General features: G+C 40.9%; 1 protein-coding gene across 1 annotated transcript in view; it reads right to left on the reverse strand.

Moving 5' to 3' along the window:
• Positions 1-3824: 3824 nt before the first annotated feature.
• LOC138963679 (uncharacterized) overlaps positions 3825-15491 on the reverse strand; it is an 18910-nt gene continuing 7243 nt past the window's right edge. Inside the window, exons 6-13 of the mRNA XM_070335527.1 lie at positions 14869-14957; positions 14272-14345; positions 11442-11518; positions 10068-10151; positions 9723-9793; positions 7335-7418; positions 6020-6080; positions 3825-4145 (exon numbers count right to left, since the gene is read on the reverse strand). Coding sequence (XP_070191628.1) covers positions 3852-4145; positions 6020-6080; positions 7335-7418; positions 9723-9793; positions 10068-10151; positions 11442-11518; positions 14272-14345; positions 14869-14957 — 834 coding nt within the window. The 3' untranslated portion in view covers positions 3825-3851. The remainder of the gene's footprint in view (positions 4146-6019; positions 6081-7334; positions 7419-9722; positions 9794-10067; positions 10152-11441; positions 11519-14271; positions 14346-14868; positions 14958-15491) is intronic.

Here is a 15491-nt window from a genome sequence, read left to right on the forward strand (position 1 = left end):
TTTTGTTACACACGTCAGAACTGGTAGAACTGTTATTGAATACTCATTATTGGCAAATTGATTACAAAAGGGAATAAATAGATGTCAGATATGTAGAACTATAGTAGCAACCTCACCTGGTTCTATTTCCTCCACCCTGGGTTCTATATCAAATTGAATCTTTGGCCTCCTTAACCTTGGTCTCTGCAAAAGAGTTCAACATATTTACACAACAGAAGATTTTGGAACACACACACACACACACACACACAAAACACAACACTCGATTCGGGAGACCCAACAAGTTTTTTTATGGAGATGTGTGAAGATGTATTCTTGTATACGCTGTAAACTTGGCCTCCATTTATGAAAGGAAAGTATTGTGATGTAAGTACGCGCGCTCGCACGCACGCAACCACACAAACACTCCCACAGTACACACACACACACACACACACACACACACACACACACACACACACACACATACACACATACATACATACATACACACATGTACAGAGAGAAAGACGCGCGTATATACACACACTCACACACACACAGAAAAACACACAGAAACAAACACACACACACACACACACATACAGAAAAACACACAGAAACAAACACACACACACACACACACACACACACACACACATCTCCTCCCCCCCCACCCCAACTCACACACACGCACACACACAGAAAAAATGGACCAACCTTGGACAAGATGGAAGGTTTGTTTTTAGCAGTGACATCTTTAGCCGACCAGGTTTTTCGCAGTGTGGATTTCCTCTCAGCTAAGGTACCGTGGCCGCCTTTTATTCCAGCGTCGCGGACGACGCTGGTATCTGCGGTCGGGAAGACTTTCCACGAATTTGCCTGCAGGGCGCCGCCATGTTTTCTGTGCTCGACTGCGAGCAGACCACAGGCACATTACACCCAAAATTCTTGTAGGCATACACAGACGCAACATAGCATATACAGACAATAACACCCACAACACTTCAACTGCATATGAAAGGAATAAAAATAAATCCGCAAATCAGTCGCGCACAAAACACCAGAAAGAAAAACAAGGAGTACCAAAGCGGCGTGCAGAAACTAAACTGACTCGGAGACTGAGAAGAAACATTTATCACACGATGTGGATAGCAAACATTAAAATAAAACAGATAAGTCAAGCAAAAAATAAACACAAATATCGAAAACACAATAAACAAAGGTAAAGAAAACAAAAAGAGATGCTTGCCGACAGTCAGTGTGTGTGTGCGTGGTTTGACGTGTGCGTCAGCGGGGTGTGTGTGTGTGTGTGTGTGTGTGTGTGCGTGCGCGTGCATGCGTGCGTAGGCTACGTTCTTGCGTGTGTGCGTTCGAATGTCGGAATGAGAAAGAAGAGAGAGAGAGGATTGAACAATGAGGTCACGTTCTCTGTCACATGAATACATATATACACACACTGAAGGCTACTTCGGACGCGAACACTTGCCAACAACTGTGGTTGGACATGCTTTTGAAATGTAATATTTTTTCGACATGATTTCTGGACATACGAATCCCGCTGTGTTACCTACTGATGTTGCGAATGATGAAGGTTTTGAGTTGACTGACCTTGAGAAGGGATTGCATCAGGCGTTTATCGTCTCAAATTATATCCTTGCTACTTTTCAGGAGTCAACTATTGCCATTCATGGTAACTTGGATAGTCAATGTTTTTATGTGTTTGATTCCCATAAAAGAAACAGAAATGGTAACCATTCTTCAAATGGCGCTGCAGTTTTGATGTCATCAAGTTAATTCCTTTGCAGAATTGATTGATTTTCTCAAAAGCCATTATCAATGTGTTTATCAATTAACACCTGTTCATTTCTGTCCAACTGCAATGCAAACTCAATGTGGAGGAAACAAGGATTCATTACAAACAAGTCATCCCTGTACATCAACAGATTTATGTACCTCAATCAATACTGCTAGTATGAGTGACAGGAATCTAAAAGAAAAAACAACCAAACGCAAATGTACTACTACTTCTACGACTCGTTTGAATGTAAAACAGAAATGTAACACTATCTGTGACAATGACGGTTCTACGACTCGTTTGAAGGACAGTATAGATCGAACCTTAACCCACAACTACGACAATTTGTGTCAGACTTTTTTGAACAGGAAAATATGCCTCTGTTCAACAGTAACCAAAACATGGAAGATGTTTTTGAAACTTTACAGAAATGTAACACTAGCCTATCTGTGACAATGTTGCTTTTGAATTGAACCCACATTTGTTGAACAGGAGAGAATGTTCCTGTTCAACAGTGCCCAAAACACTGAATCTGACGTTTTTGAATCTTTTCTGTCATCTAACTGAATCTGACGTTTTTGAATCTTTTCTGTCATCTAACCCAATTGCTCATGACTTCATCGATCTTGAACATGCCTACTTTTCAAAGAAAGACAGACAAAAGCGAAATCTGCATGTTAGCCATCTGCCTGAAATGGTCAATGCACTTTTGTAAAATTGTCACAGCTGTAATGCACGTTTGTGAAATGGTCAGTGCTTGTGCACTTATACAAAACTTGGTGCTGTGCTGTTAACATTTGAACAAAATGCATTTTGTTCAAATGTTTAGTGCAACTTGCTACTATATAATCGCTGTATGCGCTTTGTGGTAATAATGCACTGTTGTGAAAAGTTTGCGCTAAATGTTGGCACTATGCATCATTGTTGGAGCACCCTCCTGTAGATGCACCATGCTGAAAAATGTACTTATGAATCAAGCATTGACTGAAATAAACAATTTATATATCCAGCACAACATGCAATTCATTAACTTTTGACCCTAACCTTTAACACTTCCCAAAATAAATCTTTGGTGGACATTGCATCGACGCTGTTCATTTTGAATGAACATTTTTCTTGTACACGTCTGAGGACGGACGGTCCGCCGAGCGTAAACTTTATTTTCATCACTGTGTACATCTTCATCTCCTTCTGTCTCCAGTTGTTCCCTCTCCTCTTTCTCCTTCGCCTCCTCCTTCTCCTTCGCCTCCTCCTTCTCCTCCTCTCCTTCCGTCTCCGTTAGCTCAGCTGTGGCTCTGTGGCTTTCCTCTACTGCTCCCTCTGCTAGCATCGCTGCAGCAAAGTAAAATAATTCAGAGCTATGTTGGTTAGCTATCAAGGATCAGGCCAGTTGTTTGCTTGGCTGGTTGGTTCACCATGGTACACGAAGCTAAACACGCATGGCAAACTGCAATAAAGCTCAACAGATTGTTTCTTTCACATTTTGCAGACAAACATGAGAGATAAACATCCTAGCCGCAGTAAAGCTAATGAGATAATACAACCGTATATTTTCTGTGATATATTGTGATATTTTGCAATGATGTTTAGCCATAGTTCGTTATACGCGTAGGTGTGCGAGAATATGTAAGCGCAGTGCTTTAAAGATGTCCATGTGTGAACGTGTAAGTGGGCGTAGTCGAATGTCCATGTGGGAGTGGAGCATAATAAGAATGCCCATGTGTGAATGTGTAAGTGGAGCGTATAAGAATGTGTAAGTGGAGCGTGGTCGAATGTCCATGTGTGAATGGGTAAGTTGAGCGTATACGAATGTCCATGTGTGCGATGTGTAAGTGAGACATGGATGTGTTCATGTCTGAATGCGTAAGAACAATGCAAGGAATGTCCAGAGAGGTATGTGGGAGGTGTTTCTATAACCTGCCCTGTTATATAGTGCTATATGTTTTATGTAAAATCAATGTCTTGTTTGTATTATTGTTATGTACCATGCCTGAATTTCTTTATGAGATAATAAAGTATTCTTATTCTTATTCTTATTCTTAAAATCACATTTCCTGACTTAAATTTGTTTTAATCAAAAACAATTGTCAAACTTGCCATCAAAGTCATCTTCCTCATATTCCCCATCATCCTCTTCTTCGTCCTCCACATGCTCATCCACATCCTCCTCCTCATCCCCCTCCTCCTCCTCCAGTCCCAAGGGTGGGGGCAGTGAGAGGGACCGAGTGTCCATCCAGCGGGAGTATTCCCTGCGGTCATTGATGAAGGTCTGGAAGGCAGTGGCGCATGACGTGTCTCTAAACATCCCACTGCGGCTCGACACGGTTGGCTTGGAGCGAACCAGCTTCTTCAGCACCGTTACTGAGCCCTGTGGAAAGAACAAGAAATAATAATAAATAATGATAATAATGGACATCTATATAGCGCTTCTCCACAGCTCGAAGCGCTTTACAAGTTCAATTTATAAGTTCAATCAAAAACACAACACGATATATACAACTAATATAATTTGTCTCAGATGAAAAGGAAAATACTCATCAAAGAGCACATATAGGGGCCTACATGCTTGCATAAAATACAAAGAATCACATTTTTTCGCAGCGCAGCACAGTGCACGTCAAAAACAAAACACGCAACACATACAACAGACAAATGCTCACAACAAGCACACATGCACAAACATGCATGAGAAAAAGGAGAGGTTATAGCCACCGACTGAACTGCAAAGACTTTGCTTCTTTATGAGTGATGGGAAAGATAGAACGTCAGTTATGAAAAGGTGAAAATTCTTCAACACTGGAAATTATTTGCTTTTAAAGCGACGTTGCAGAACCTGTGTGAGGACAGGAGTAAAGTGCAGTGATGTACATGGAGACGAAATGTCTGTTTCGATACGTTGTATCCGTGTACATATAAGCTACAGAAAAGGATTAATGTAGGGACTAGGCCCTATGTGCCCAGCAACAAACAACTCTGTTTCCTAAAGCATTGCTTTGATTGCCAGCATTACCATCGACAGCAGATTCATACAAATTAAAAATGTGTAAATGCTAAGCACTTGTCTACCTCTTTCCAAACCTCTTCAATCATAAGCTGTCAGATTACGATCAACCCTAACAACAATGACGAGCAGGAGAATGTACCTTGACGTCCCTTTTCAAGAACAACTTAAAAATAACAAAACCGTTTTTATCCATTTAAATAATGAGTACAGTGGAACACCCCTTTTGAGACCTCCAACAATCTTACAAAACTAGGTCTCCAATAGGACGGAGTCTTAAACAAGTCGCGTAAGGCGAAATTACTACATTTAGTCAAGCTGTGGAACTCACAGAATGAAACTGAACGTAGTCCGCCGCTAGTGCAAAAGGCAGTGAAAGTGACGAGCCTGTTTGGCGCGGCAGCGGTTGCGCTGTGCTTCATAGCACGCTTTACTGTACCTCTCTTCGTTTTAACTTTCTGAGCGTGTTTTTAATCCAAACATATCATATCTATATGTTTTTGGAATCAGGAACCGACAAGGAATAAGATGAAACAATTTCGGAAATGTAATTTTGATCATAATTTGTATATTTTTAATTTTCAGAGCTTGTTTTTAATCCAAATATAACATATTTATATGTTTTTGGAATCAGAAAATGATGAAGAATAAGATGAACGTAAATTTGGATCGTTTTATAAAAAAAAAATTTTTTTTTACAATTTTCAGATTTTTAATGACCAAAGTCATTAATTAATTTTTAAGCCACCAAACTGAAATGCAATACCGAAGTCCGGCCTTCGTCGGAAATTGCTTGGCCAAAATTTCAATCAATTTGATTGAAAAATGAGGGTGTGACAGTGCCGCCTCAACTTTTACAAAAAGCCGGATATGACGTCATCAAAGACATTTATGGGAAAAAAAGAAAAAAACGTCCGGGGATATCATTCCCAGGAACTCTCATGTCAAATTTCATAAAGATCGGTCCAGTAGTTTAGTCTGAATCGCTATACACACACACGCACACACACACACACACACACACACACACACACACACACACATACACCACGACCCTCGTCTCGATTCCCCCTCTATGTTAAAACATTTAGTCAAAACTTGACTAAATGTAAAAAGGAAGTAAATTAACAGGGGTTATGAACAGAAAATGTGAAATGACAAGGTCTTAAATGGGAGGAAGTCTTAAACTTAGAGGGTCTTAAAAAGGGGGTTCCACTGTACATCAATAAACTGTTTCTTACCGATTTGACGACGATCAGCCAGTTATTGCAGTTACTGTCTCTCATGATGACGCCATTTCGTCTGTTAGACAAAAAGGATCTCGTTTGGGGTCAACCACATTTACCGAACGTTGAATGAAATGAAGAACCGCTGATCACATTGTCTGCATTATCAAAATAAGGGGTAGATCAGACATTCTCACTAAAATCGCACCAGGAAGCCACCGCTAGTGAGGAGATTTGAATAATAATTTAAAGACAACACAATTAATTTGAGCGTGCTTATTTGTTTAAGTTACGTGCAATATGAAGAAAGTACACCATGCTTGTCTTCCCCATTATTTTTTTCATCATCTTTTTTACATTTAGTCAAGTTTTGACTAAATGTTTTAACGTAGAGGGGGGAATCGAGACAAGGGTCGTGGTGTATGTGTGTGTGTGTGTGTCTGTCTGTCTGTCTGTGTGTGTGTGTGTGTGTGTGTAGAGCGATTCAGACTAAACTACTGGGCCGATCTTTATGAAATTTGACATGAGAGTTCCTGGGTATGATATCCCCAGACGTTTTTTTCCTTTTTTCGATAAATACCTTTGATGACGTCATATCCGGCTTTTTGTAAAAGTTGAGGCGGCACTGTCACACCCTCATTTTTCTATTAAATTAAAATTATTTTTTATTAAACGATCCAAAAACAATTTCATCTTATTCTGCGTCATTTTCTGATTCCAAAAACATATACATATGTTATATTTGGATTAAAAACAAGCTCTGAAAATTAAAAATATAAAAATTATGATCAAAATTAAATTTCCGAAATCGTTTTAAAAACTATTTCATCTTATTCCTTGCCGGTTCCTGATTCCAAAAACATATAGATATGATATGTTTGGATTAAAAACACGCTCATAAAGTTAAAACGAAGAGAGGTACAGTAAAGCAGCACAGCGCAATCGCTACCGCGCCAAACAGGCTCGTCACTTTCACTGCCTTTTGCATTCTGTGAGTTCCACAGCTTGACTAAATGTAGTAATTTCGCCTTACGCGACTTGTTTTAAGTTTCCGTCTCTCAAAAGCATTTGCATGAACATGTACGTTTATGAAGGCGCAGAGAGTTGGGGGGAGGGGGTACGGTTGGAGAGGTTTCACTACTGTAAATAAAGAGCGTTGTCGCAATCAAAACCTTGACCTAGCTTCAAAAAACTACTTTAGCGTTGCCTGGTTTTGTCTCGACTGTTCGCAAACGTGTTTGTCGTGGTAAAAGGGGCTAATGGGTGCAACATTTAAGCATTTAACACTCAACAAAATGTACTGTTAGCACTACGACGGCTTGATACTCACTGAATGTACATAAAGCGAACGTGTTTTTCGGAAGATTTGCTGGACAGCATCTGCACAGGCCAGCCACGGAGGAATGGTAAAGAGCTGTGGATTAAACACACACACATACACACACACGGACGCAAACACACACACACACACACATACACACACATATTCACATACACACACACACACACACACACACACACACACACACACAAACACACACACACACACAAACGCACATTCTTGTAGTGCTCAGCATCTCAAACAAGCACTATTTCCTTCAAAATGATCTGGTTGATATTCATGACTTCTTTCATTCTGTCTCCAAATTTGCCTCAGGTGCTGGTGATACTGCACATTTGTGATACAGGCTAATTATATGAAGTCATGTGATCAAAAATCAATATACACTCTTCAAAAAAAGTTAAGGATCACTCTTTTACAAGCACGTCACACAAAACAGACTTCTTCTTCTGCGTTCGTGGGCTGAAACTCCCACGTACACTCGTGTTTTTGCACGAGTGGAATTTTACGTGTATGACCGTTTTTACCACGCCATTTAGGCAGCCATACGCCGCTTTCGGAGGAACAAAACAGACAAGACCGAATTCTTTCATTTTTTTAAAATTATATAATTGAACGACCAAGGAGTAATGACAAACAAAGCAAAGATCGAACGCGGCAGCGACAATTTAGCTAGAGTGTGTCAAACGTGACAACCCTCGAAAATGTAATTCACAACAATGTGAATCAGTGTCAATAACGTGTGTGCCAGGCATTCAACACATCGTTGGCGCATGGAGTGGATCAGGTTGCATTTGAATGCTCTGGGAACTCCATTCCACTCCTGCTGGAGCCATTGCAGCAGTTGACCCAGATTGGCAGGAGGAGGGTGATGTTGCTGTACCCGACGACAAAGCTCGTCCCACAAGTGCTCTATGGGGTTCAGGTCCGGGCTGTTGGCTGGCCACAGCATCCTGTTGACCCTGGCCTGCTGGATGAAGGTGTCTACAGCTGCAGAGCGATGGGGAGGTGCGTTGTCATCCTGAAGAATCGCACGAGGGCCGATCGCTTGGAGGGCTGGAACGACCAGGGGTTGCAGGATCTCATTCTGGTAGCGGACACCGGTCAAGTTGCCCACTACATGGTACAGAGGTGTCCTTAGACGTGTGCTGATCCCTCCCCAGACCATCACAGAGCCTCCGCCAAAACGCTGTCGTTCCAGAAGAGCGCCTTCTGCGAAGCGCTCTCCGCGACGCCTCCACACTCGAATGCGACCATCAGCAGGTTCCAAGCAAAAGCAGGACTCATCTGTAAACAACACCTGAGCCCACTGCTGACGTTGCCACCTCACATGTTGAGTGCACCAGGCTCGGCGAGCTGCTCGGTGATTAGCAGCCAGGGTTGTTCCTCGGACTGGACGCCTTGCACGCAAGCCAAAGTTGTGTAACTGTAAGCGGTTTCGGATCGTCTGACCACTAACAACAGTGTTGGTGGTAGCTTGTAGGCGTTGCCTAATGTTGTTTGCCGTAGCCAATCTTTGTTGCATGGCCTGCCTCTGAATGAAGCGATCCTCTCTTTGTGTGGTGACACTGGGCCGACCAGAACGTTGTCGCTCCTGCACTCTTCCAGTTGCGTGGAATCTCTGTTTTAGTCTGATGATGACAGAGGGAGCCACTGCAAGCCTCTGGGCCACTTGCCTGGCAGCAACACCGTCTTGTAGCCATCCTATTGCCCTTCCTCTATCCAAATCGCTCAGTTTTCTTCGTGGGGGCATGTTGCTACTGTGCATAATTGTGTCAGCGTGTCAAACTTTAAACACAAGCTGGTGAGCGATGTTCATAGCCAGGACCCTGTTGTAGCACGTGCATCACAACATTTTGCCCTGGCATGCGTTCCGCAAATTTCATGGGGCTATAAAAAAACACCCTTTTTCTTCCAAAATGCAGAAGCTTTTGAGAAGTCCCACAAAGGGAAATAATTCTGCCTACCAAACAAAATTCTAGGTCAAGACTCATTGTTTATTTGTTAATTCAAACACATTATGCTTTTAATTATTATGTCGATGTTTAATTTTTTGGCAATTTTTTATAATCAGATCCGTTTTTTGAACCGATCCTTAACTTTTTATGAAGAGTGTACTACTACCGTGCTTATTCGTCACATTACACACTATCTGTCGGTTTTCCTTTACCCGTGTAAGTGTGATTATTTCTTAAATGAAAGGATCAGTGAGTTCTAAGAGTTATTTCAGACTATTTTAATTCAGACCGTGCACATATTGATCCATTAATATCGCACATAACTAAAACACGTTTTTCTTAAAGACAAAAAAAATTGCAAAGCATAGGATATAAAATCATGTTCACATTTCTCTGGAAAATATAAAAGATGAATTACCTAAGGAAATTTTCTTGGTCGCGGTCATTGATGGTTTTCTGGCCTCCTGTCATGAAGATGGTTTCGTACACCTGCAAAGAAATCACATTTTCTTACCATACAAATCACTCGAACTCTTTAAAATGCTTTCAACATCTGGGTTTTTTTCGTTTACAACAGCGCTTGATTCTGAAGCGTTTTATTTTTTCCTTCTAAACCAATACACAAGTTATAGGCTAAACTGCTGTTTTCTTGTAAAATTATGTTCCAATATTTCAAGTTACGCATCTGCCCAGATGTGGAAATGATCCCTCACGTACATATAAGAATGTTTTGGACAACAACAAAAACGAAGAAATAACTGACCGGTTTCGTGATGCAGAGCAGCTCAGTGAAGGTCTTGGTCAAGACGGAGGAGTTGCGTGACCCCCCACTGACGATAGCCAGCTCCTGAAATTCACAATTATTTTTGACCATGTGATCGCTTTTCCTTTTTATGTTCTTTCGTTCCATCTTTACATTGTTCCAGTCTTCTTTCCTTTGTGATTTTATTTGATTATCTACACACACACACACACACACACACACACACACACACACAACACACACACACACACACCACACACACACACACACAACACAACACAACACAACACAACACAACACACACACACACACACACACACACACACACACACACACACACACACACACACACACACACACACACATATATATATTATGTTATATTATAATATATATAGGCTATTTCTCGGAAGAAAGTCTCTGCTGACTTTCAATTGTTTCTTTCACAATTTCTGATGTTTTATATATATATATGTGTGTATATATAAATCGACGTTTTTTTCAACTCTGAAACTAAAGGGAAAACAGACAGACAAACACTAATGAAACAGATAACGAACTTATCTCAAGATCGTGTGGCTACTAACTCGCAAAATGCCGACGAGTAAATGATTCATTTCGTCATTGATCATTTCGAAAGCGAGTAGCCACACCATCTTGAGACAAGTTCATTATCTGTTTCATAAGTGTTTGTATGTTTGTCTACTTCAAAGACCTGTGGGTCGACGTACTGGTAAATGCAACGTTTTGATTGGTCAATAATAAACGTTCCAATTACCTACCGTTCTTGTTTTTTTTATTCTGAATGTTTGAACGTTTTGTTGGGGATGAAAGGGAGAACAGAAACAAACTTTTATCCTACATACGAGAGAGAGACACCCATGAGATAATAATCGTTCAAATCACACGTGTGTATATCATGTAAATGAGGTCATGTCAAGCAAGTCTGGCAGGGACCTGTTTTTCCATGGTGCCAAAGTCACCGAGACAAACGTCATTATAGAAACAAAAATTGCGCTCGCTAATTACCCTCGATGAATCTTTAGAACTAACACGTCAAGCCACACTTTCAGAGTGACGTTTCTTTGCTTTGACGTAATAGATTGCACGAGGCAAGAGATCGAGGTTCCAAAACAAGCGTCTTCAATTCAGCTGCCTCGACTGCAGGACATTTTCAGTAAAATACACGTAAGTACAGTATGTAGGATAAACAGAATACTACATGGCTTGTTGTTTCGTACCAGATTTACACTCGTTGCTTTTTCAAATAGTGTACAGCTCGTTTTCGCTCGCAGTTCAATATATATTTTTTTTAAACCTCGTGTAAATCTGGTACAACACAGCAAGCCATGTAGTATTCTCTATGTATCTTACCCCAAACGCTTCCCCTCTGCCCAGCTCGACAACAATCTTGGCAAATCCAGTGTCTTCGCTTTTGACTGCCACCACAACTGTGGAAATACAACACACAATAATCATTTAATCGTGACAACAGAGACAGTTCGACACATCTGATTTTTTTTATTTCTCGCTGACAACTATCTTCATCAAAGTGGACATCTTAGATGAGCGGCCAACAGGGCCCGATTTTAATGCACCGAAAGATTGCATATTGGCTCAAACCCAACCTTTCTAGGAACCCAAAATGGGCAGCAGCGATACGCAATGTTAAGGCAAAGTAGCCCAGTTATTTTGAAAAGTATACTGCTCAGGTTCACTAGAAAGCTTACACAGCAGTCTATGGTATGTGATAAACATGCGTTTGTGCTTGTGTTTATTGTGTATGCGCGTGTACGTGTGCGTTCGTGCAGCATTGAATTTTTTTTTTTAAGGGCAGTGTTCTGGCATGTTCCAGCGCTAAATCATCTAACATGCATCCTCGGATAACAAAAGTACTATCTCTAAATTTCAAACCAATTTCGTGCAGTATTGAAATATAAACAAGTCGCGTAAGGCGAAAATACAATATTTAGTCAAGTAGCTGTCGAACTCACAGAATGAAACTGAACGCAACGCAACGCAGCAAGACCGTATACTCGTAGCATCGTCACTCCACCGCCCGTGGCAAAGGCAGTGCCCGTGGAATTGACAAGAAGAGCGGGGTATTCCGTTGCGCTGAGAAGGATAGCACGCTTTTCTGTACCTCTCTTCGTTTTAACTTTCTGAGCGTGTTTTTAATCCAAACATATCATATCTATATATTTTTGGAATCAGGAACCGAGAAAGTGTTTTTAAATTGATTTAGAAAAAAAAATTTTGATAATAATTTTTATATATTTAATTTTCAGAGCTTGTTTTTAATCCGAATATAACATATTTATATGTTTTTGGAATCAGCAAATGATGGAGAATAAGATAAACGTAAATTTGGATCGTTTTATAAATTTTTATTTTTTTTTTACAATTTTCAGATTTTTAATGACCAAAGTCATTAATTAATTTTTAAGCCACCAAGCTGAAATGCAATACCAAAGTCCGGGCTTCGTCGAAGATTACTTGACCAAAATTTCAACCAATTTGGTTGAAAAATGAGGGCGTGACAGTGCCGCCTCAACTTTCACGAAAAGCCGGATATGACGTCATCAAAGACATTTATCAAAAAAATGAAAAAAACGTTCGGGGATTTCATACCCAGGAACTCTCATGTCAAATTTCATAAAGATCGGTCCAGTAGTTTAGTCTGAATCGCTCTACACACACACACACACACACACGCACGCACACACGCACATACACCACGACCCTCGTTTCGATTCCCCCTCGATGTTAAAATATTTAGTCAAAACTTGACTAAATATAAAAAGCAGTTTCCTGGCATGTTCCAACGCTAAATTATCTGACTAACATACATCATCGGATAACAAAAGCACTATCGCTAGACTCCACTAAGGGGTCTTACAGAATTAAAAAAAATCCAAAACTCCACACAAAAAATGGAATTGGGTGGGTGGGTTAGCCATCAATTTGGAATTTTTATATTTTTTTGGAAACTCAACAAAATATTATTTTGCAACCTTTCCCGCGCCTGTAGTGAGTGACATTCCTTGGTATTATTAATACAACGTTCAAAGAAAGGGTAAACAGTGTTCAGTATCATGTCAACTTGCTAAAATAAGAAATGTGAATATAAAGCAGTGGCTGAAGGTTGAGAGGGAAGAGAATAAAAGACAGCAATTGAACTGTACTCACCACTAAACGTCCATTTACGGTAGTGGCGAGTACAGTTCAATTGCTCTCTGTTATTAAAATAATAAACCCGAGTTTAATAATGTTCACTACATGGTGTATGTGTGGCCGGTGGATTTGGACAACGTTTCCCGCATAGACGAATATCAAACCACTGAAAATGTCGACTTCAGAATTAGAGTGCATCTTTCAAACACCATCTTCTCGGTATGAATCCTTCGTCAATATGTACTGCCAACTTCACAAAAAGTCGTCGAGACAAGATCGGTTCAAGGCAGCACAGGCCGAGTGGATTGCTGCAAAGAAATCTGGCTGTGTTGACGCTGTGTTTGACGCCATGGAAAAGGAAATCAAGACGACAGTCGACCCGGACACCCAGAGGAATAAGTTCCGTGATTTCTTCACAGCAAAGAAAACAACGACTACTGCCAATCAGCCGAGTGCTGGTAGGTTTTCTCTTCCAATCCCACTCGTCAACAGACCATCAACACCCACGCCAACTGAGGTTCGGGGCGATCCCAGCAAGAAGCCAGCCATTATTGATGCCACCAAATGTGCCCATCTTTACAGTTTCTTGGACGACATCGGTGTTGATGCTGCAAAACTCCTGACTCCAGATGTCACAACTGCACAGAACGAAATGCGCACGTGGCAAGCGTGAGTCTGACCGTGACATCGACGGTACTCCACCAGCCAAAAGGACCAAATACAAGACTTTCCCCAGCCCACACTACCTCAACAAGCATAAGACAGAAAGTGGACATAAAAAACAGTAGCAAGCGATTCCATTTTTTTTTTTTTTGGAATGGGGGGTGGGTGGGTGTGTTCTGTTGATTCCAAATTTTTTTGGAGTTTTGGAATTTTTTTAATTCTGTAAGACCCCTAAAGAGAGATCCAACCAATTTTCTCGGTATTTCACGCAGGGTATTACTCCTATATTGTTTGGGTTTTTTCTTGTCCAAATGTCTCAATATTCTATTCAACGCCGCAATTAGTTTTCTTGTACAAAACGACTTACCGTTTCCGTAGAGCACAAAGTAGTAGCCCTCGGCATGGTGACCCTGCTTTAGTATCATGCGCTTGGCTTCGTAACTGAAACACAATGGTCAACGCAGGTGGTCAGATATCCATTGCTAGTCTCTGGTTATTTGTATCAGTTCGTTTTGTTTCGCTATTATTGTTTGTTTTGTTTTGTTCTTGGGTCGGTTTTTTTCGTTTGTGTGTGTGTGGGTTTGGTGTTTTGGTTTTTGTTGTTGCTTCAATTGATTTGTTTTGCTTGGTCTGGTTTACGTTTTATATTTGTTTCTGACGTCTGCATGCCCAGTGCCTGCCTGCCTGTCCGCCTATCCTCTGTCTGTCTGTCTGTCTGTCTGTCTGTCTGTCTGTCTGTCTGTCTGTCTGTCTGTCTGTCTTTCTGACTGTGTGTCTCTTTGTCTGTATTGAGTGCATTTGTTTTTAACTGGATAAGCATTCGTTTTAAGCACGGGTCCGTAGGCCTATACACACACAAAATTAACCAAAGTGCGTGTATGCATGATTATGTCTGGCTCAAAACAGATTGAATAAGACGAAAAGACACTGCGAGTAACACGAAGCAAAGGAATTTGTCACTGACCTCTGAAATTCTCCAAACTGTGCGAAGTTCCGTTGCATTCTGACGGGGAAGATGGCCAGCTGGGGTATGTCCCGCAGGCCAATCATTGCCTGAAAAGACACACAGAAAGAGAGAGATTCAGATTCATGCACCCCTTTCAATAAAGGCGATAGCTTGTTAACCCGCGATTTGTCAAATGTTTTACAAATCACGTAAATGCGCCCGATATTGTCTTGTCATCTCCAAAGTCAAATAATCTATTAGATTTTTTTTTGATTTTTTTCATTACTTTATTGTCCCATCGCTTGGAAAATCGGGTCGCTTCCTCACAGTGGAAAGCTAGCAGCAACAGAGTCGCGCTACTCCAAAGTCAAGGGATCTATTAGATTTTTTTTTAATGTTCATTACTTTATCGCTGGGAAATTCGGGTCGCTTTCTCCCAGTGAAAAGCTAGCAGCAACAGAGTCGCGCTACGCCAAAGTCAAGGGATCTATTCGATTTTGTTCATTACTTTATTGTTCCATCGCTGGCAAATTCGGGTTTGTTTTCTTTGTTATGCAAAAATTCGTAATATAATATTTTATCTATCGTCCCCAAACCACCACCCCACCACCCAGCATGGAGGCTCAAAACAACAAATATTA

This window comes from Littorina saxatilis, linkage group LG4, assembly GCF_037325665.1.
Source record: "Littorina saxatilis isolate snail1 linkage group LG4, US_GU_Lsax_2.0, whole genome shotgun sequence".
In the NCBI taxonomy this organism is placed as follows: domain Eukaryota; kingdom Metazoa; phylum Mollusca; class Gastropoda; order Littorinimorpha; family Littorinidae; genus Littorina; species Littorina saxatilis.